The sequence below is a fragment of the Moesziomyces antarcticus genome (genome assembly GCF_000747765.1).
Source record: "Moesziomyces antarcticus DNA, scaffold: scaffold_v10038, strain JCM 10317, whole genome shotgun sequence".
Taxonomy (NCBI): Eukaryota; Fungi; Basidiomycota; class Ustilaginomycetes; order Ustilaginales; family Ustilaginaceae; genus Moesziomyces; species Moesziomyces antarcticus.
Window position 1 is genome coordinate 1 of NW_014638972.1, and position 21,036 is coordinate 21,036.

At 58.2% G+C, this 21,036-nt stretch overlaps 8 protein-coding genes across 8 annotated transcripts; 4 read left to right on the plus strand and 4 right to left on the minus strand.

The window, feature by feature from the left end:
• Positions 1 to 191: 191 nt before the first annotated feature.
• On the minus strand, positions 192 to 998 carry PAN0_038d6318 (uncharacterized protein; the record flags this gene model as incomplete). Its single annotated transcript, XM_014798220.1, has 1 exon — positions 192 to 998. One exon carries the CDS (start codon positions 996 to 998, stop codon positions 192 to 194), a length of 807 nt encoding a protein of 268 aa, XP_014653706.1.
• Positions 999 to 1,707: 709 nt separating this feature from the next.
• Positions 1,708 to 2,637, plus strand: PAN0_038c6319 (translation initiation factor eIF3g; the record flags this gene model as incomplete). Its single annotated transcript, XM_014798221.1, has 1 exon — positions 1,708 to 2,637. One exon carries the CDS (start codon positions 1,708 to 1,710, stop codon positions 2,635 to 2,637), a length of 930 nt encoding a protein of 309 aa, XP_014653707.1.
• A 270-nt stretch (positions 2,638 to 2,907) lies between these two features.
• PAN0_038d6320 (ATPase V1 A1 complex subunit E) lies at positions 2,908 to 3,886 on the minus strand (the record flags this gene model as incomplete). Its single annotated transcript, XM_014798222.1, has 5 exons — positions 2,908 to 2,920; positions 2,996 to 3,291; positions 3,365 to 3,521; positions 3,595 to 3,758; positions 3,833 to 3,886. The coding sequence occupies 5 exons, from the start codon at positions 3,884 to 3,886 to the stop codon at positions 2,908 to 2,910; spliced, it is 684 nt and encodes a 227-aa protein (XP_014653708.1).
• A 580-nt stretch (positions 3,887 to 4,466) lies between these two features.
• Positions 4,467 to 5,952, plus strand: PAN0_038c6321 (pH domain-like protein; the record flags this gene model as incomplete). The annotated part of the gene is made up of 3 exons (XM_014798223.1): positions 4,467 to 5,445; positions 5,509 to 5,792; positions 5,869 to 5,952. The coding sequence occupies 3 exons, from the start codon at positions 4,467 to 4,469 to the stop codon at positions 5,950 to 5,952; spliced, it is 1,347 nt and encodes a 448-aa protein (XP_014653709.1).
• Positions 5,953 to 6,283: 331 nt separating this feature from the next.
• PAN0_038d6322 (glycoside hydrolase family 13 protein) lies at positions 6,284 to 11,280 on the minus strand (the record flags this gene model as incomplete). Its single annotated transcript, XM_014798224.1, has 2 exons — positions 6,284 to 11,121; positions 11,232 to 11,280. The coding sequence occupies 2 exons, from the start codon at positions 11,278 to 11,280 to the stop codon at positions 6,284 to 6,286; spliced, it is 4,887 nt and encodes a 1,628-aa protein (XP_014653710.1).
• A 3,934-nt stretch (positions 11,281 to 15,214) lies between these two features.
• Positions 15,215 to 17,684, plus strand: PAN0_038c6323 (serine carboxypeptidase; the record flags this gene model as incomplete). The annotated part of the gene is made up of 4 exons (XM_014798225.1): positions 15,215 to 16,968; positions 17,270 to 17,383; positions 17,458 to 17,564; positions 17,641 to 17,684. 4 exons carry the CDS (start codon positions 15,215 to 15,217, stop codon positions 17,682 to 17,684), a joined length of 2,019 nt encoding a protein of 672 aa, XP_014653711.1.
• Positions 17,685 to 17,820: 136 nt separating this feature from the next.
• On the minus strand, positions 17,821 to 20,067 carry PAN0_038d6324 (uncharacterized protein; the record flags this gene model as incomplete). The annotated part of the gene is made up of 1 exon (XM_014798226.1): positions 17,821 to 20,067. One exon carries the CDS (start codon positions 20,065 to 20,067, stop codon positions 17,821 to 17,823), a length of 2,247 nt encoding a protein of 748 aa, XP_014653712.1.
• A 279-nt stretch (positions 20,068 to 20,346) lies between these two features.
• Positions 20,347 to 20,994, plus strand: PAN0_038c6325 (uncharacterized protein; the record flags this gene model as incomplete). Its single annotated transcript, XM_014798227.1, has 2 exons — positions 20,347 to 20,503; positions 20,570 to 20,994. The coding sequence occupies 2 exons, from the start codon at positions 20,347 to 20,349 to the stop codon at positions 20,992 to 20,994; spliced, it is 582 nt and encodes a 193-aa protein (XP_014653713.1).
• Positions 20,995 to 21,036: the final 42 nt, after the last annotated feature.

The following is a 21,036-nucleotide window of genomic DNA, read 5'->3' on the forward strand; positions in this document are numbered from 1 at the left end:
CCACCACTCCAGCCAGGGCCAAGACCAAGCCGGCCAAGCGCAAAACCTGACGCAATCGTAAAACAATCACCCAGAAGCTTTGGTTGGAGGGTTCGACGAGAAAAGGAGCGAGAATATGGTGGTGGGATTCTGCATAGAAGTACATGATGAGTTGAGAAAGTGGCTGTATGAATCAAGAGTGGCGGCGGCGGTCACGACTTGTCGGGGACGATGCCGTCTTTGAGTTCTTGTGGCACGGGTGCGGGGAAGCCGTCCTGGAGCAATTCGGGCAGCACTGCCGAGTGGAAGAAGCTCGACGCAGCCATGGCACCGTTCTGATGGTAGATGGCGCCGACGATCGCCTCGACCGCCACGCCGCGCACCTTGAAGAGTCCCGTCTCGCGCGGGCCCATCTGACCGTCGGAAACGGCAGGCGTCCAGCGCATGACGCTCTCGAGTGCGAGATTGCGCCCCACCTTGTCGCCGAGTCGGTGGGTGGAGAGGATGGCGTCCACGGCGGAGGCCGATTCGAGCAGATGGTTGATGTAGGTGCGCGCGGCGCCGGGCGCGAGGCTCTGGAGGCGAGAATGGAGGAAGAGCGTGGTGAAGAGCTTGAGCGTTCTGCGGCCGACGAAGGCGAGCCGGCGGTTGTGGCCCTCTCGTGCGTTGAGGTACGACTCGTGCGTGACGGCGCGAAGCGCGAGATCGGCGTTGGAGTCCAAAAGACCCGACGACACGCCAGAGAGGTGCGCGAGAACGTCGGCGCCGGTGATGCGTGTGCCTAGTGCAGGCGATGGGCGAGAGTCGGCGCTGCGGAGCGAGGGGCGAGATGATGGAACGGGAGCAGCAGTGGTGGAGGAAGAGGCGGTCGAGGAGGCGGCCGATGCAAATGCGCGCGAGGCGGAAGATGGACCGGAAGAGCAGCTTGCGGAGGCAGCGGGAAGCTCTGATCTGCTGCGCACGCTACGCATGCTGCGGGCGAGATCGCGCAGCGGCGACTGGATGCGACGAGCTGCCATGGTTGGACGCGATTGCAAATCGAGAGCCGGAGGAGGAGGGGCTGTAGGAGGCGCGTGCTGAATCGATGCTGAAGAGCACGCTGCGAGGGAGCACAGATGTAGGCCTTGGCGTCTAGTTGTTTGTGCTGGACCGAAAGATGTGCGCTAGGGGATATGAGGTGTGGTAGGCGTGAGAGAGGAAAGAGGAAAGAGGAAAAGAGGACTGCCGGCTCGGATGATGTTGGATGATTGGATTTTTTTGCCCAACGCGAAGCTCAGTGGCGGCGGCCAATTTTGACATGCGAGTCCTTCTTCTCGCGCCAATTCGGGTCCGATCTGGCAATCGAGATTTGGCTCCACGCGAAATTTCGTACGGAAAGAGCAGAAGAGAAGTCAGCTGCGAAGAACGCGCGAAAGGCAGCTTGAGAGGCGGGAAAAAATTGCTGAACCTCGCGCGACACGCAGCTCGCCTGTCTTTCTCAACCGCCGCTCCAAGGGGAGCCACCAGCCTGCCAGCCAAAGATCCGACTGTGAGGCCGCCTGCTCACGCCTGCAACTGAGCTCGAGTTGCTGCTCCAGCCGACCTACCCTCATCCACCATCACTCGAGGCCTTTCTGCACCACACCTCACGGGTCACCTACGCACACCACCACCGTCGCATCCCAGCGCCAGACCACGTCACGCATCGGCTCGCACTCAGCATCGACACATAACACACATACAGACACCATGGCCCCTGTTGCGGCGCCTTCCACCAGCCAGCCTGCGGGCGGCAAGCCCATGAACTGGGCCGACGAGTTCGATGAGGACGTCTCCGGCGACGCCCCGCGCATCGAGGAGCGCGACGAGGGCAACGGCGTCAAGGTCGTCATCGAATACCGCACCAACGCCGACGGCAAAAAAGTCAAGATCACGCGCCGCGTCAAGCGCACGCTCGTAAAGACCAAGGTCAACCACGAGGTCGCAGAGCGCAAGTCCTGGACCAAGTTCGGCAAGGAGAAGAACAACGCCCCCGGCCCGCACTCGGCCACCACCACCATCGGCGAAAACGTGGTGCTCAAGATGTCCGCCGGCAACAACAAGACCGCCGAACCCGAAGTCGACGAGATGGACAAGGTGCGCCAGCAGCTCGCAAACAAGCGCATCGTCTGCCGTCTCTGCAAGGGTGACCACTTCACCACAAAATGCCCCTACAAGGACACGCTCGAGGCCATCCCCGGCGCCGGCGCCGACACGCCCGAGGCCGGCGAGGGCTCCATGACGCCCCTCGCCACCATGGACCCCTCCAACCCCGCCGTCGCTGCGAGCACAGGCGGCAAGTACATCCCGCCCTCGATGCGCGGCGGCGCAAAGGGCCCCGGCGAGAAGATGGGCGGCCTCGGCGGCGTCTCCAGAGACGACCTCCCCACGCTCCGTGTCACCAACCTCTCGGAAGACGCAGACGACGACGACCTGCGCGAGCTCTTTGGCCGCTTTGGCCGCGTCGTGCGTGTCTACGTCGGCCGCGACCGCGAAACGGGCATCTGCAAGGGCTACGCTTTCGTCAGCTTCGAGACGCGCGAGGACGCCGACCGCGCAAGGCAGAAGGTCGACGGCAGGGGCTACGATAACCTCATCCTCAGCTGTCAGTGGTCGCTCCCGCGTGGCGAGCGTCCTTGATCTTCCCCTTTCCCCCTCCAAAAACGAGGCGTCCATGTCGCATATCGCCAGACTCTGTGGTTCCCGCTCAGCACATCCGCTTGTACATTTAGGCCCCGCCCAGCAACCTCCCACTTTGGAGCCTCTCCTTTCGCCTCGCTCGTGTGCAGTTGTGATGCAGTCGAGGCAGACAAGAAGACAGTGCGGTGTTGAGGATATCGGATTCAAGACAACAAGAGCGGTTAGGAAAGTGTGACTGTCAAAGACAGGTGTGTGCGGTGAAGGAAGAGTCTAAGTGTTGAACCTGTGCATGATCGTTAAAATATTGGTGTCAGCAATGAAGATCTGTGCGCGAGATTGGACCAAGGCAACAACTTACTTTCGGTTCTGGTTGGGCCCGAAGAGGTCGAGTCGGATTTCGGGGAGCATGCGGTCTTCGAGCAGACGCAGACGCTCGTCGAGCGTGTTGTTGATGGTGATCTTGCCGCCAAAGCCCGCCAGCATCACGCCGCCCGCGCAGTCCTTGCTCAGACCCTCCTGCACAGTCACGCTGGTCGACTTGCCCGCCTTGGACTTGAAGTCGCTCTCGGCCTGCTTGGCCGCTTCCTGTGCGAGCTGCACGTCGCTCGACTTGACCGTGACCGTCACCTTGGACTCCATCAGTTGAAGCAAGCCCTGTCGACACATTCGAACCGAGAGACATCAGCATGGCTGAAGTGGAATTCAGACTACTTGGAGAGGTACACACCTGTAGGATGAGCTGGGACAGAAGCGTCTTGTACTTTTCCTGGTCCTTGGCGATGCCATCCAGCTTGTCGCGTGTGGCGTCAAAGAGAGACTGCAGGTGCTGTTCGCGCGTCTGGAGGATCTTCAAACGCGACTTGTTGGTCTGGTTCGACTGGGCACTGTAGGCACGTTCACGATGAGGGGTGAGAATGCCGATAGCTTGATCGATCCTGGGGGAAAGGGTCAACTCACATCTTTTGCGACACTTCGGCCTGCTTGATCTTCTTGTCGTACTGCGAGTCGATGTTGATAGCCTCCTGACGCACGATCTTGGCCTTTTCGATGGCGAATTCCTCGTCGGCCTTGATCTGGATCTCGCGTGCCTTTTCCACCGCCTCCTGCTTGATGAATGCGACCTGGATATCCACGAAAAGAAGAGCGGTTTAGCGACGATCGCAGGAGGCAAAAGTGAGAATGTGCACGGGCTTACCATCTTCTTCATCTCGGAGAGCACCTCATCGTCGTTCATGGGACGACTCGACATGGTTGCGAAGATGCTCGGTATACCTCCGATGCGTAGGGTTTGAGCTGGTGTGTGTGTGTGTGTGTGAGATGAACGTGTGGCAGCTGGCGTCGGAGGATGAGATGGGGAGAAGGTGGAGAAATGTGGAATTGCGATTGCGGTGATGCGAGGCGAGGCTGGGGCGGCGCTTGGAGGCCCAGGCCAGGCTTAGGGGCTGAGCTGCTGCACTCGTCTGTTCATCAGCAGCAGCAGCAGCAGCAGCAGCAGCAACGGCAGCAACGCACGCGCCAAGCTCAGTCGAAATTCGCTTTCCGAATGTTAGAGCGTGGCACTGTCGCCGCCAAATGAAACGCAAAAATGTCGAATCGGACCGCTGCCGTGCCCCAAAGCCAAAGCCAACTTGACCAGCGCCGCCGATCGGAGCCGACCAAGTGGAGGAAGAAGAGCGCGTCTCGTGCAAAACAGCCGCGCTCCCTCCCGCAGCAGAGAAACACACACAGACAGACGCCTCCTCCTCCTCATCCCCCTCCTCTTCCTCACACCACCAAGGCTCAACACCGCTTGCTAGCCTGCTCGCTCGCTCGCCAGGCTCACACCATCAATGTCCGCAAAAGACGCTCAGACAGAGCAACCACCCAAGGCGGACGCCGAGCAGCCTCGCGAGCCACAGTCGCAGCCTTCCTCGCCGCCCTCCCAGCGCTCCTCCTCCCCACAGCCCAAACCGACAGAGTCCACGTCCAGAGAGGTGACGGCAAAGTCACCCCCGCATCACTCCGAAGATGCATCCTCCAGCCGTAAGCGTGAACGCGAGGGCAGTGTCGAACCCTCCCAAATGACGCCCTCGCGCGTCGCTGAATCCATCCCCGCCAAAAAGAACCGCCTCGAGGACTCGCTGCAGGAGGAGGACGACGACCCATCCGCCGAACAACCAGAGACCGAAAAGGTGGGTCACATTCGCGAAAAGGTGCACCAGCTGAGCACACACGAACTCAAGGCTGCCAAGCCCGAAACCGACAACAAACCCGAGGACGACAATGCTGCGGCAGCTCCTTCGCCCTCACCATCCAAAGACAACACAACGTCCGCGCCAGCCAAGGACGCCGACGCACCCACACGAACACAACCCACCTTCTCCGCATTCAGCTCCAAGTCCTCCCCCTTCAGCGCAGTTCCCTCCTCCTCGGGATCGTCCAGCGCCAAGTCTGGCTTCTCGGCGTTTGCAGCAAGAAGCTCGTCCCCTTTGGTTGGCTCCGGCATCAAACCCAGCAGCCTAGGCTCCAGCATCGGCGGACACCATTCCGAATCCGCCTCGGCCTCCTCCTCCACCGCCGCATCGTCATCCTCAACTTCCGCACCTGCAAAGCCCATCGTCAAAGGCTCAGCGTTTGGATTTGGTGCATTTGCAGGTGCGAGTCCGTTGGCCAAGCCCAAATCCCCCGCTTCCACAGCGTCTCCAAAGGAGGCAGAACAGGCGGAATCGTCGGACGACAAGGCGACATTCGAACAAAAGCTCCTGAGCGAAGATAAAGGCGCGGTGGCCGAGACCAAGGCAAAGCCATTGCTCGAGGTCAACGAAGATAGTAAGTGCCCTCCATCCCCGCACCCGTCACACTGTCTTGACACTGACCTTTCCGATTTTGCAGCCAAAACCGGCGAAGAAGACGAGGAGACCATCCACAGCATCCGTGCAAAGCTCTACACCATGGCAGATGACCAGTCGTGGAAAGAGCGCGGCACCGGCACCCTGCGCGTCAACGTCCCCAAGCACTCGGCCCGCGACAAGGCAAGGCTCGTAATGCGCGCAGACGGTGTGCTCAGAGTCATCCTCAACGTCTCCCTCTTCAAGGGCATGAAGTGCGAGCTCCACGAAAAGTTTGTCCGCATCGTCGCCTTCGAAGATGCAAAACCCGTACACTACGCCATCAAGGTAAGCTCAACCTCCTCGCACACGCAACCAGACATGGCGTGCACCAAAACTGACCCTTTGCATTTCGTCTGGCTAGATGAGCAACCCGAACAACGCAGCGGCCCTCATGGACGTGCTCGACGAATTCGTTCTTGCACCCGACGGCGCCGGACAGGCGTGATCCGATCCGCAATTGTAGCGCACATCTCTCAATTCATACACCACGCTCCTCCTGGCTTCATGCGAGAAACTTGGCGCTCGACTTCGACTCCCGATGGCGTCACAGCCACCGACTTCACATTGTGGCTTGGCGTCGCTCTGCAGCAACGACAGTGAGTCCCGCGCGTCGCGACACGAAAGACAAGCCCAATCCGCCTGTTGTGCTCACGCCAGACCGCTTCAGGATGCCAACTTTGCAGACCAAGTCACATCCAAATGAGCACACTTCTTGTGAATTCCAATTCTGAACATTGTTCTGAGACAACATGACTTTTGTCCGAGGAGCAGCCGCTTCACTTGGCCATCTCCTCAAGTGCATCCAGAAGCGCAGCGGCACTCCAAGCCTGAGTGGCGCACGAATCGGAGCAGTGAGCGCCGTCGGCGTTGGTGAGCTCGGGCAGCCCTGCCCACGGCGAGCTACGAATGTGCTGCCTGTGCTCGAGCATCAGCGTGTTGATGCGGTGGTTCATCACCGAGCGCTCGACGCCCGCCTTGGCACCAAAGATGGCCACAGCTCGCAGATAGTAGCCGCGCAGCCACACCCACTCAGGACCATTGTGGTAGTTCCACCCGCACGACGTCGATGCATCCTCCGTCTCGCGCTGGTCGTAGTTCGGACGATAGTTCCAGTCCGATGGATCCAGCGTCTTCATTCCCAGCGGTCCGACCAGGATCTCGCGTGCCTTGTTCAACGCGTTGCACGCATGCTCGGGCTTGAACAGCTCGGGAGCCACGCACATGGCGATGGGGAAGTTGGAGCGGAACTGGTAGTCGGCCCACTCGCGTCCCTTGGACGACCCGTACACGTCCTTGTAGATTCCACGCCTGTTGACGAGCTTCGAATCCAGGTCGTAAGCCTGATCCTCGCTGGCGTCCAGTGGAACGTAGTAGGCGCGTTCGAATGACTTTTGCAGCAGATCGGCCCACTGCTCGTAGGTGACAAGCGTCTTCTTTCCCTTGACTACGGCTTCGACGCCTTTGGCCTCCTTCCAGACGCCGCGCTTCTGCAGGTCAACGATCCAGGACAGCGTGCTCTTAAGCAGCGCCGTGATCTCGATCGCAGCTCCGTTACGAGGCGAGCCTGGCACTCCTTTGTTGCCCGCCTTGGCCGACGAGCCATTCTTGTCCTGCCACGTTCCGCAGTTGTGCTCGTTGCCGCCGAAGATAATGCCGGTCTCCCAATCGACATCGACGTCGATGTTGAAGCCCTCGGGATGCATGTCGTTGTCGATCGCGGGACCAGCATTGTACTCGCGGAAGTGGATGCCCGAGGCGTGGCGCTGCAGAATCTCCTGGATCAGTTCTGCGACGGTGCTCTTGTGGGCGTAGGCCTTGGCGTCGTCCCACGGAACCCACTCGTCGTCGAGGGGAAAGCGCCTAGCCACCTTCTCGCTGAGGATGCTTTCGCCCTTGGGTACCATCTTGGTGTAGTCCTGCACATTCTGAGCGAAGAACCACGGTCCATCTCGGCAGTTGTATCGCGGCGTTCGGCCCGAGTCGAGCAGATTCGGGATCATGCCGTGCTTGAGTGTCGAGCCGAACGCAAGGATGTGTTCGCGAGCCGCCTCGAACATTCCAGTGACGAGGTAGAGGCCACGGAGGGAGATGAAGACGTCGCGGCCCCACAGCCTGGCCCAGGAAGCAGCAAAGAATGGAAGACCAGCGGCCATCGAGGCTACCTGCTTCTCAGGCCAGAGCGAGGCGGACTTGACGACGCCATTCATCTGCACCGAGCAGAGGGCGAGCGCCTTGATGAAGTCGTGGCCGTCCTTGATGATGGGGGACATGCGCGTGATCACCCTTCGGACTGCCGCGTCGTAGGCGGCTTTGATGACCATGGCAAAGTACTTGGGCCTCATGAAGTTGGGCGCGGTGCGTTTGATCAGATCAAAGCGCTCGTCGAGCCATTTGGCAAGCTCGCCGAGACGAGGCAGTACATCGATCTGCTTCTCCAGCCTCTGGTGAACGTAGTCAAGAGCCCAGGTGCCGTCTCGCAGGTGCGCGCAGAGCGGGTGACCGAGGTCGTTTGATTGGATGACCTTGCGCAGGACTGCCATCCAGCCTTCGAGACCGCAGTAGACCATGGGCTCGCACTGAGGGATGGTGTAGACGCCGTCGTTGCCGCCGGTAACGTCCTTCTCCTCACCGTCAGCACGGTACAGGACTGCGTTGAGGTCGACCAGGTCGAGGTTGGCGACAGCTTCGTCTGCGCCCGAAAGGCATCGCGAGTCGATGTCCGCATCGATGCTGTCCATCTCGGTGGCAAAGAGCATGACACTACCGGGAGGGAAGAAGTCGGGCACGACGATCTCGGAGTAGCGTAGACGTCCTCCATCCTCGTTGATGCGGACCTCTGGCTCAGCGAGATCGATGAGCTTCGACGGAAGACCGTCAAGGTACTTTGCATCCTGCGGCGCCTCTGTGCTGGTCACCTCGAGGGTCTTGCCCAGAACGTAGGTGACTCGCTGTCGGTCGAGCTTGAAAGGACCCGCCTGGCCGCGGTCGCGCGAGCCTTTGTGGAAAGCAGTGTGAGCCAGGCAGACGAATCCTTTGTGCGTCTGTGGGTGCACGCGGTGCATAAGGAGGTAGTCGTTTTCCTGATGCACATGTCCCTCGGAGAAGCCATTGCGGACCATCTCGACGTGGAGATGGTTGACAACGCGCTTGATGGCTCCGATGCCACTTTCGTCCGCCTTGGCAGCGGGTCGATAGAGTCGGCTCTCCTGAACCACATCCAGGGTCTTGGGGTAGAGATCATCAAAGCCTTTGGTGCTACCGATGGCAGACCAGGAGAAGGCGACGAGTGCGCCCATGGTGATGGCGTCTTCGGTCGTGCGCTTCATCGTGGGAGTCTCGTTGTCGTGCGTAACGTCCATGAACAGCGCATGAGGGCTGGATCCACCGAGCTGCTCGACGAGGCAGTCGGCGTCTTTGAGACCCGCTTCGGGCAGAGAGACCTTGCCAGGGGTCGTGAGGCAAGCGCTGTCGACGGACCCGATGGGTTTGTTGACGCCAAAGCGGTAGAGCAGACGGCTCTCTTCCTTGGGATCGTGGCCGTTCTCCATTTCGCGGATAAGGGAATTGATACCGAGGCGGCTGACAAAGTGGACATCCATCTCGGCGCTGCCGGTGAAGAGTTCGGCGCAGACGTACAAGTTGGGGTTGACCCTTCTGGCGATGTCGAGGAAGTGCTCTCCGACGTGGATGGGAGTGGAGTGGCAGTTGTCGATGCGCACCGCGTCGAAGTTGGCAGCAAGGAGCTTTGTGTAGTCTTCCATGTGCTTCCAGAGGTAGGGTGAGTCTTGAGGACCGGAGCCGTACCTGAGTTTGACGCAGTCGCCCCAAACGATGAGCTCTCGTCGGAGGTAGACGCGAGACTTGTTGGAGGCGAAGTCCTCGAGCGGATTGGCAGCCCAGATCCAGCCATTGTTGGCGAGAGAGAGCTCCTTGGGATCGCGTGCGGCAGCGTCAGGGTGCTTGGGGTCGAGACGAGTAAAGTAGGGCTCGAAGAAGGGGCTCTGTTCGGAGATCTTGCCAAGCTTGGGACCGTTCGGATCGAGGCGGGTGAACTTGACGCGACCCTCGATGTTGCTAAGGATGGCTTTGACGTCGTCGTCGTAGGTGGCGTACAGAGAGGCGTTGATCTCGTCGACGATCTTTGCGAAGAAGTCGACGCACGCTTCATCGCTTTCGATGCTGTGGTGGACTGCCTGTACGATTTCGAGTGCCTTTGCGGCGTCGACGGTGGTGGCGTATCGATCGGAGAGGGTCATCTCGTTCGACACGGCCGACGACCTGACTTTGGCCGCAATGGTCTTGATGGCGCCATCGGTGGCTTGCGAAGCTGCCTTGGAGTTGTTCTGGCCCTTTCGGGAGGCAAGTTCTTTGGTGAAGCTCTCCTTGGCAGCCTTTGCATCGATGACGTAGAATTGCCAGAGGTTGAGGGGAGCCAAGACGTGCTGCTTGACCGCTTCCATGAGCTTGGCGACGTCGGCATCGGAGCGCAGCTCTGCTGGGACGTCGTAGTCTTGCAGACGACGGTTGAGCTCGAAGAGAGCCTTTTCGAGCTCATCGGCGGGTTGAAGGTGCGGGGAGTTAGCAGGACTGTATGCAGCATCCGGGTGCTGGTTGAGCCATTCGCTGTTGTGAGCTGTGTGATTCCAGACCACGTCGCTCATGCTGAGGATGCCGTGCTTGGACTTCATGTCGGCAAGAACCGCCTTGAGTTGTTCGACGCGCTCGGCCTTCTGCTTTGGACCCTGGAGCTTTTCGGGGAAGAGGTCGTGGGAAAAGTCGTGCTGGTCTCCGATCGAGTAAGGGCTGTTGCTAGCGCCGCGCACGTTGAGGGGAGGAAAGTGAATCATGTTGTAGCCTGCGTCGCGGGCCGAGTCGAGATGGACGCCCCAGTTGGAGAGGGGGCCAGCCCACTTGGAGACGAGGGTCTGCAGGACGATTCCGTCGAGAGCGAGGAAGTCTGAGGTGGACGTGACGGCGCCGCCGCCGTCTTTGGAGGAAAGGGCTTTGCATGCGTCGTTGAGGATGGGCTTGCGTACGGCAACGTTGAGGATGGGGTCTACGTTGAAGTGTCCGCTCTTGCCCCTCTTGCGGGTTGATGTATCCTGGGTGTGGTGGAAAAGGTCTGCGTCCTGCTGATCGCTGGCACTGGCGGCATATTCGACGTAGAACTCAAAGACACCCGCCGTTTTGATCAGGAGATCGACCGTGTTGGACGAGGAAGCGGACGAGGTGAAAAGGTAGTTGTCGAAGGAGGTGCGGTCGAAAGTGGCGCGCTTGTTGGAGTAGTTTGTGCAGAGGATGGCCTGCATGGAAGCGTCTGCGCCTGCTTCGATGGAGAAGCGGAGGATGTAGGGATGCACGGGAGCGGGCAGCCTGACATAGGACCTCTGCTGGTTGGGGCTGCCATCCTGCTCGAGCGGGAGCTCAAAGACCTTGACGGGTTGAGCTGAAGCCGCTTTGGCGGTGCCATTTGTGGTGGCGCTCTTGGGCGACATGGCAGTGGTCTTGTTCCGACCTGGAAAGCAGAGGAGGCCGGTCGCCGACGAGGAAGGGGAGAAAGTGGAGAGTCTACGACGAGTAAAGAGTGTGTGACGGGATTGTTGTGGGACGAGGACTGCTCGTAATGACGACCTCGAAACGGCGGAAAAAGAGACGGACGCGAGCTACGAGATGGTGGTAGAGCGCGAGGAGCGGAACGTAGGATGGTGGTGATGCCTTCTGTACACGGGCCCTTGCCTGCCTGGGATTGAGGCCTGAGGATGTGGTGAGGCATCGCGTCTGTGCGTCGGCCAAATCTTCGCAACGATCCGAAAATCGATAGGGCAGCCCAGCACAGCGCGGGCCTCCACAAATCCCGAATATCGCCCATCGCCCATCGCTCATCGCCCATCACTCGCTCGCGCGCCCCCCGCATCGACAGAGGATCGAGCAGCTCTGCACCACAATGGACGCCGTCCCAAATCCGAAATCTTCGCAGCAATCACTCCGTCATCGCACAGAAGAGCAGCTGTCGGGCGATTGCACTTCCAAAGCACCGCGCGATCCGGCCTGCTGATCAGCCGTCCAAGCCACCTTCGCTTCTCCACTGCCGAGACGCGACCCTGGCAAAGCTCCTCGCTTCCCCACCAGACCCTGCTCGCAACCCCCTTGTTGAGATTGATTGATTGCCTTTCGATCCCCATCACTCATCACTCATCACTTCGCCCGGCCCGCCTTTCCCACGTGCCCGTCGTCACTCGCGTGCGGCGTTTCCACATCGATTCGGCTCGATATCGTTGCACCAAGTGTAGCACATGCGACGCAATGGCTGTCTGTGTGACCCTGCAATGCTGTCCCGGTGGTCGCTTTTGACTCAACTCGCTCCATGCTCCGCAGCACAGCCATATCAAATGGGTCGTCCGAAGGGTTCTACATTCCTTGATGTTGTAAAGAGCAAAGGCTTGCGCGCTCAAACCCCCGAGCCCCACTTTTTTGGGATCGCGTTGGCTATTGGCGATGTGGGTGCAAGCCTCTCGTTCATACATTTGCAGGAACGTGAGTGGCCCATCACCGAAACAGGCCCATTGGTCGGAAAAAAATTCACGAAAATGGCATGATCACCCGGAGGCCACCGAAATCATGACAGAAAATACAAACGTTCAATGCGGATAATGGATGCGTCGGCGCAGCCGAACGTCTCGAGTGATGACGATGACTTAAACTTAGTGAAGCTCAGTTAACGTGAGTCATATTCTAAAAAACGCGAGCTGGCGAGGAGCAGCCACCCAGCAGCCACCCCGGGTGGCTGGTAATTAGCAGCCACCCATCAGCCACCCATGTGTGTGTGTGGGTGGCTGTGGGGTGGCTGATCCCAAACAGCCACCCGGGGTGGCTGATGGGTGGCTGCTCGTCGCCACCCACCCCATTTGTTAGGATATGAGTGGCCCCTTAGTGAAACAGGCCCATTAGTGAAACGAAAATCACAGAAAAAGCATTCACAGAAAAAGCATTACAACCCAGAGGCCCCTTTTGTATTCAGTCAATAAAAGCGCCGTAAAACGCGTTTGTGTGTCAATCATTGATGTAAATCACCTGCCAAAATCGTGATTCAGCACTGATCCTTTGTCGAATGGAAGTTGATTGGGATGATCATCGATCAATCACGTCTGACAGCCACGAAGCATGGAAATCGTGGCAGATCTCTCCCTGAAGGCGAGTCATGAGTGCATGTTCATAGTTCAGATTACCGTCCTACGTTCACAATCCGTAAGGACAAAACATGTGTGTTAACTTACATTGTAAGTCAAATGGGCATGGATATGATGCCTGGGCATGGATCTGATGCCTGGGCATGCCGTAGATTCGATGATATAAGCTAGAGTCGCTCTTCATGTCTTAATTCAAGTTATCCTGTGCTGGCAAAGCTGGCGCGGAATATCACAGAAACTACGAATGTAAAGGCCGCAAAATTTTTCGCTCTTCTCGCACGCTCTCCCGCAACTTCGTGAAAGGAAGGCGCCAGGTGCGATGGGACCGTCGGTGTCTTATCGAATTATTAAACTAAAAAGAATTTTTCCTAGCGGTGTGGATGCCATTTGACGAAGCTTTGTCAAGCTGATGTGCTTTCATTTATCTTAGTTCCATGATTGCCGCGATAATCACGAACTTGGGTTGATGTTTATCAGCGAGGTCGGACAGTTTACTTGCCTGCTTTAGAGCACACGGTCAGCAGGGGCATAAAAAGGGGCCTCCGGGTGATCCTACAATTTTCGTGATTTTCGTTTCACTAATGGGCCTGTTTCAGTAACGGACCGCTCATGTCATGTTAAGTGAATGCATACAATCGACTCTCCAACGTCGGCAGATAGTGCCTCAACGACTGTGGCAAAAATGAAGAAGGTGTCATTCTTCAGAACATTCCTTTGCCCTGATTTATGGTTCCTTCTTCAGGACGAATGTCGAGAGAGCCATAAGGGTGTGACTCATCTTAGAGCTGATGCACAATTCATGGTTGACTTTGTCATGGATCCCACATGACAGAAAGCACAATGCGTCCGAGAGCTTTCAAAATCCGATTTAGTCACAACTTTACAAAATGTGTTGCTGATTGAAGTCAAAGTGGTCTCGTCAGTCCGATTCATATCCTAAAAAGACGGGGGGGGTGGCGAGGGTCAGCCACCCATCAGCCACCCACACACACATGCATATCCTAAAAAGAGGGTGGGGTGGCGACGGTCAGCCACCCAGCAGCCACCCCGGGTGGCTGTTTGGGATCAGCCACCCATCAGCCACCCACACACACATGGGTGGCTGCTGGGTGGCTGATCCGGAGAAGCCACCCCGGGTGGCTGAGGGGTGGCTGCTAATTACCAGCCACCCCGGGTGGCTGCTGGGTGGCTGCTCCTCGCCAGCTCGCGTTTTCTTAGGATATGAATAAAGTTTCAGCTTCGACACTGGCGTCCGGGCACCTTTTGAAAGTCAGTTGGAATTCAAGACGATTTTTCACAAAATATGACTCAAGATAACTTAACGCGTCATGAGCTAACATAATTAACTTAACTTCAGCGAAGCGAAACAAGCCCGACCAGACAAACATAAATCATGGATCATGGATCTGCTGCCTACGTGGTTAGCGAGTCTAATCCTGAGCCAAAGTCCCAGTCACCTTATGGTCTGTGATCAAGTCTCAAGTTAAGTCAGACCTTTCCAAAGAATCATCAATCACAAATGCCTTGCTTCCAATTGCATGGTGCTTGATTCTGGTCCTGTGCCTGCGCACACTTCGGAAATCGAATGAGTCTATTCCATGATGAAGTTAAGTTAAGTTAATGATCTTCCCTTCGGTCGATATTTGAAGCTCAGTATTTCTCCATAAATCAAGACAAATAGCCACAGCTTTTGGCTCGTGTGTAAATTCTAAGTGGCTCACGGCCTCCCCAGCGGCTCACTTGAAGATTATGAAAATGTTTCGGATCATTAGCGCTCTTCTGTACGCCTGAAACATAAACGTAGCAGAGTGACCTCAGCTATGATTTTTGGCGCAATCACGAACGTCCGAGGGCTTGATCGACGGCTACGCACCCCTCACTCCTCGCTCATACAATCATGAATCGCGAGTACTTTGGTAGGTTGCGCATAGACCTTTCCCCTCGGCGGGGTTGGATTCACGCAACTCAGCTCGTAGCGCACTACTCAAGAGTGCGCGCAGATGCGATCCAGGCACGGAGGCAGCGTTATGGAGCCACAAGAGGACGAAGTCAACATCCTCAGGGGGAAAAGTGCCCTTGCTTTGAAAGCTGCTGCGAAAGAACGGCGAAATGAATGGAATTGACCGAATCACGAGGGCCTGTCAACCGGCGGAGTTGGATAGCGGCCGAGTCACGAGGGCGATTGGCGTAGGATCTTCGTTATCGCCAAATTGTAACAGTCGGATGAAACGCCGGCATTTTCGGCAGATACCCTCCGCGAAGAGCTTACAAGCGAGCCTTCGACACGCAAACCATACTGTAACTCGAGCCGAGCACGGTCGGAAGAGAGTCACCCGCACGTCCGGCGGCATCTTAGATCGTACCGAAGGCCGCACCGTGCCGTGCCGGCGCGCCTGTGCAGCAGGACAAGCTCGCGGACCCAGGTATAAGTAGCGCGCGCTTTGGGATGAACTGTTCCCTGATCTTGCCCTCCACCTTACAGCAACGCAAATAGATTTCGTCAAGGTGCGGATAGAAGTCATGATTGCACGATCTTTGGTCTTTGCGCTCGTCACTGCGCTTCGGCTCGCGGATGGAGCGGTGTCGCAGTTCGTCAAGCCACCCACGGATCTGCAGACGGCCACGGGCCACCTCGATATCCCCGTGCGATACAAACAAGTCCCCACTGGCATCTGCGAGACCGACCCGAACGTCAAGAGCTTCTCGGGCTACGTCGATGTGGAAGAGGACGAGCACATCTTCTTCTGGTTCTTCGAAGCGCGCAACGGCTCACCCAAGGACGCACCTCTGACGGTTTGGATCAATGGCGGACCCGGCTCTTCTTCGATGATCGGACTCTTCCAGGAGCTCGGCCCGTGCTCTGTGGATTCGAACGGCACCGTGGTCAACAATGCGTACGCATGGAACAATGCGAGCAACATGATCTTCATCGACCAGCCAGCCACCACGGGCCTGTCGTACACCAAGCTGGTTCCGGGCTACGTGAATCCGTCCACTGATAGCCTCGTGGTGCTGCCGGACGAGACTTGCCCCGAGTATGCGCAGGACTTTGGCACATGCGGCACCTACTCTGCGCCCAACGTCACGCTGACGGCCAACTCGACCGAGTCGGCGGCCAAGAACTTCTACCGCACGCTCCAGGGATTCATGGGTGCGTTCCCGCAGTACTCGCGCGAGGACTTCCACTTTGCCACCGAGTCGTACGGCGGCCACTACGGCCCTGTCTTTAACGAGTACATCGAGCAGCAGAACGCTCACGCCGAGCACAAGATCAAGCTCAAGTCGGTCATGATCGGCAACGGCTGGTACGACCCTGCGCTGCAGTATGCTGCCTACTACAACTACACCGTGTCGCCGGGCAACACGTACGACTACCGACCGTTCAATGCGTCGGTGGAGGAGATGATGTACAACAACATGTTTGGCAGCGGCAACTGCCTGGATCAGATTCGAGACTGCTACGCAACCGGCACGAACCAGGTGTGCAGCACCGCCGACACGTTCTGCGCCAACAATGTGGAATCCATCCTTGATATCTATGCCAATCGTGACGAATACGACATCCGCGAGCTAGGGCCTGATCCGTTCCCTTACAGCTTCTATGTGGACTACCTCAACACGCCCGAGGTGCAGGCGGCCATTGGAGCTTTCCAGAACTTCAGCGAGAGCTCGTCGACGGTGTCGAACGCCTTCAGCAACACTGGCGATGACGGACGCGAATCTGGCACTATCGAGGATGTGCGTGCGCTGCTCGACCAGGGTGTGCAGGTGGTCATGTACGCCGGCGACGCCGACTACAACTGCAACTGGTTGGGCGGTGAAGCTGTCGCCGAGCGTGTGCGGCACAAGGGCTTCGACCAAGCCGGCTACGCGGATCTCAAGACGTCCGACGGCGTGGTCCACGGCCAGGTCAAGCAAAGTGGGCAGTTCTCCTTTGTGCGCATCTACGAGAGCGGGCACGAGGTGCCGTTCTACCAGCCGCTAGCGTCGCTCGAGATGTTTGAACGCATCATCAACGGCAGGGATCTCGCTACGGGCACGCGCAAGGTTTCCAAGGGTAGCAGCTACACGACGAACGGACCGGCCAAGAGCACGTACCGCGAGGGCAACGCTACGGTGCAGTTCGAGGTGCTGCCTGCTGACGCCACATACAACCACACCACGAATGCGCCCAACAAGAGCAGCAGTAACACCACCACCAGCATGCTCGGCGAGATGCGCCAGGCTGTGCGTACTGGCGAGATGTTCCGCGCGCGCTATTCGTCGCAGCGCCTGTTCAAGCTGTGATTGCGTTAGAACACTTCGCGCGGGATAGAGTCGATTGTAGAAATGCGACAAGATCAAGCTCGGCCTGGGGCCATGGCAGCGAAGCCTCGGCGGTGGGATCGTAGGCGAACGAGAAATTCATGAGCTGGGACAGGGATCTGAGTCCGTTGTTGCATGGAAGGGATCAAGGATCATCGAGGTTGTTAAGAAAGGTCCATGGCTGGCTCACCGTGCAGAGTACAGCGGCCGCGGTGAGGAGGAAGAAGAGTAAAAAATTCGGAACTCGGATTTTGGCTCGGGTGCGGCAAGGAATGCCACAAATCTTCCCGGAATCCCTCCCTCTCTTCACCACCAAACCTACGCCTCCATCCTCTTCCCACCTCGCATCGCTGCTTCCAAGATGGCTGTCAAGTCCAAGGCACGGTAAGCTTCGCCTTCCATGACCCGCAACGATCCCGGGATTGCAAAACTCACACCACCACCTTTGACTTCTACAGTGTCGTGATTGCCCGTCTGGTCTCCACAGCAGGCACCGGATTCATGTACACCACTCGCCGCACACGAGTGGCCGACAAGCTCAGCATGATGAAGTACGACCCCAAAGGTAAATGCTCAACAGAGAACCCTCTGCAGTGCAGTTCAGAGGGGATCGAGCTGACACACGTTCCTCTTCCCGACAGTCCGAAAACACGTCCTGTTCAAGGAAACCAAGGGCTCAAAGTAAACACAGATACCAACACCTCAATTGCATGACACACACACTGTTCCAAATCTGCTCGGACTGCTTCCGCTTGCTGCGATCCAAGGCTGGATTGACGTGGGATTCTCAGCTCTACACTGGCGTCGTGCGGACAACTCGATCAGAAATTGTCAAAGAAGAGCAGGTCGTCGGCAGTCAGCGCGCCGCTTGCGTTTGGTTTCGCAGCACCCTGTTTCGCCGACGCCACTGGCTGTGCTGCCACTGTTTTCGGTGCGCTTGGCTGAGGCGGCGGCTCGCTGAGGAAATCAGCAAAGGGATCTGCGGCTGCCACCGGCTGTTGCTGCGCGCTACTGTAGCTCGGCGACTGCACGCGGGGCGAAGCAGTGCTGACGCGCGGAGGCGGTGCGATCGACATCCTCTTGCCCTGTGCTGGCGGTGGAGGCTGCAGCGGCGAAGCGGCGCCTTTGCGTGCTAAGCTGTTCGCGCGTACCAAGTTGGTGGTGATGGTCATCATGCCGCCCTCGCCACTAGCGCGCTGCGCAGACAAGCTCGACCGCGCTGAGGACGGTGCGGCAGTACTTGCCGACGAACCACCGACCTGAGGAGCTGCTGGGCCAAACAGCGCATCAAATGGATCGGGTGGTGGCGACGAGACGTTCGGGCGAGTATGCGACGGTGGAGGCACGACGTTGCGGTTCTGAAACGTGTCGAACGAGTCTTCTCCCACCTCGTCGTAGCGGTACTTGTGCGAAGGGCTGTCGTTGCTCTCCTGATCGTCGAGCCAGGCGAGATCGTCGCCCTTCATGGACGCAGACGCCCAGCTAGGATGCGCCTTCTTGGCTGACGACTTGAACAGGCCGCTGTTTCGCCACCTGCTCAAAAGTCCGGCACCTGCAGCGGGAGCCGCAGCACCTGCAGCCGACGATGCTGGGGCCGAGGCAGGCGGAGGTGGTTGGTCGAGCGACAGAAGGTCAGGACCGGTCGGGTCGTCGGTGTACTTGCTGCCAGCGTCATCCTGGTAGGAATCAAACTGGGCCGCGGGCGACATGGCTCCGCGGCTCGAGCTCGTGGACGTCCTCGCATCGTTCGATTGCGCCTTCGGTGGTTGCGGTTGGTTGAGATCGGGAGAGCTTGTGGCAGTATCCGAACCTGCTTGGCGACCCTTGAAGAACGTGGCCAGAAAGCTTGGTCCAGACGTGGAGCGCGAGTCGCTACTAGACGTCTGTGTCCATCCCGGGCCAGACGTGCGGGTTGTTGCGCTCTCGGACGAAAGTCTGGCTTGACTCGATGATACTCCGGCATCGTCCGCCAGCATATCGGGCAGCCAGCCGGCCTTGGTGATGGATCGAGCGCCCCTCTGCCAGCTTGCGTTGTGGTCAGGAGCGACGAGCTTGACGCCTCGGTTCTCGGTGCTTGCCATTGAGCCGCGCACGTGCGTGAGCGTGGTGGGGCTGGATTGCATGACGTCGAGGCGTAGTGCTCCGCTCGAAGACTGGAGGGCTGATGGGGGCGACTGGAGGTGGTGCAGTTTGTCGCGTTGGGAGCCCTCGCTGCCGAACAGATCTGTCCATCCGCCCTGGCTGACGCTGGGACTGGCAAAGCTGGCCTGCGTGTCGGTTTCGGTGTTGATGCTGGCGATGAGCTTTCGAGCGTCCGACTTGAGTCGATCGATCTCCTCCCTGTCGAGATGTCGCGCCTTCTCCTCACGGGAGGAGGCTTCTGCCGCCCACACGTCCATGTTAGTGCCAGATGCCTCCTTGTGCTCGCTCGATTCTGCATCGATGGACGAGTCGTTCAAACCGAAGGAGCTGGAAGCGAGTTGTGCATCTGCGAGATGCGTTGATGAGAGTCGAGATTCGAGAGTGTCGCTCTGGTCGAAAGTGGTCGAGGATGGCCCCCATCCGCTGGAATCAGCATGTGGATCAGCGAGTGTGGAGATGGAAGGTCGGAAAGTCGATTCGGCGGCGCCCCAGTTGCTGGAAGAGCCTGCGCCCCATGGATCGTGAGAAGAGCTTTCCTCGACGATGGCAGAGGAGTTGAGGTCGCTATCCAACGGGTGCTCGAATGTCGACGTTGAAGTAGCTGCAGGCACGTCTGATGAAGTGCTTGTTGGGAACTCGTCGTCTCCCCAAGCCGCGCCTGTTTGCAAAGGGCTTGGAGGAGCATTGTGCTCTTTCGCCTCATAGTCCCGAGGTTGCGGAGATGGCGTTCGATCTGGAGATAATTCCGCTTGCTCTATTGGTTGAGGAGCCGCAACGTCGGTGGACCACGGATCGGATGCGTCAAAGGTTGGAAGCGGCGGAAGTGCGAGAGGGGACGCCTTCTTGTCATGGTTTGCTACGGACGACGATGCGGCGGGCTGTGCGACACCATCGTCGTCGTTCCACGGACTCGACCAAGCATCCATGCCGATGCAGCCGCGCAGTCGAGCCTGCCTCGACGATGCCTCCTCGGAATGGTATGGATTGTCAAGAGGACGTTGGGTGGAAGGTGCATGTGCGATATCCAAAGTGGCTTCGGGATTCGGCTTTGGTCTGTGCCTGAGACTTGCGCCAAATCACGGCTTCCTCCACAAAGTCACCGTGGTTGGCGCGCGGACCCACGCCGAAAAGTAATAGTCGGAACCCTTCCGAATCACAGTCAGCTTGTCTCTGCTCGAGACCATCATGGCCATCCGTCGCTCACAATGATACGTCTGATCACACTGGTGGAGTGGCTCGACTGCAACCCAAGTCAAGTTGCCATCCAAGCTTTGACAGATTCGGAGCCCCCAAGGCCCGAAGTCAAAGCGTACTCGGACGTCGTCTATCACAACTATCGTTCCTTGGGGCTGAGTCTACAATGTGAGTTCACTTTGACAGCTTCCGAAGCTTTATCTTTGCTGAGACCTAATGTATCCTGAGCGACAGACGAGCCCAGCTCGAGTGGCAAGGCTGCCTCCAAGTGCGACGTGCACGATTTGCGTCTGGCTGCCATCGACGTCTACTCTGCCAGGGACGACAAGAGCTGGACCTGCTTCCCACGCCTGCCAATCCAGGTCGACCTCCTCCCACAGGATGAGGTGGAGAAACCCACTTCCATTACGCTCGACTCGACGGGCAAGGACCTCGTCTCTTCGTTGGGCGAACCACATCGCAAAGGCGGCGGCGCCAACGATCGCGCTGGGCCTGCAGCCTGGCTCGAGTGGTCCCTCGACATTCAGTCAAATGGCAAAGCAACGCCCGTCAAGATTCAGGTCGAGCTTGCCGGCACAGGCGCACGCGGAGCGGATCGCTGGAATGCCGAGCGCGCCGGCTCGTGCCCGTGGTCCGTCATCAACATCAGCAGACAATGAATACACCGGAACACGCCGAGATCGAGGATGATTTGAATTTCT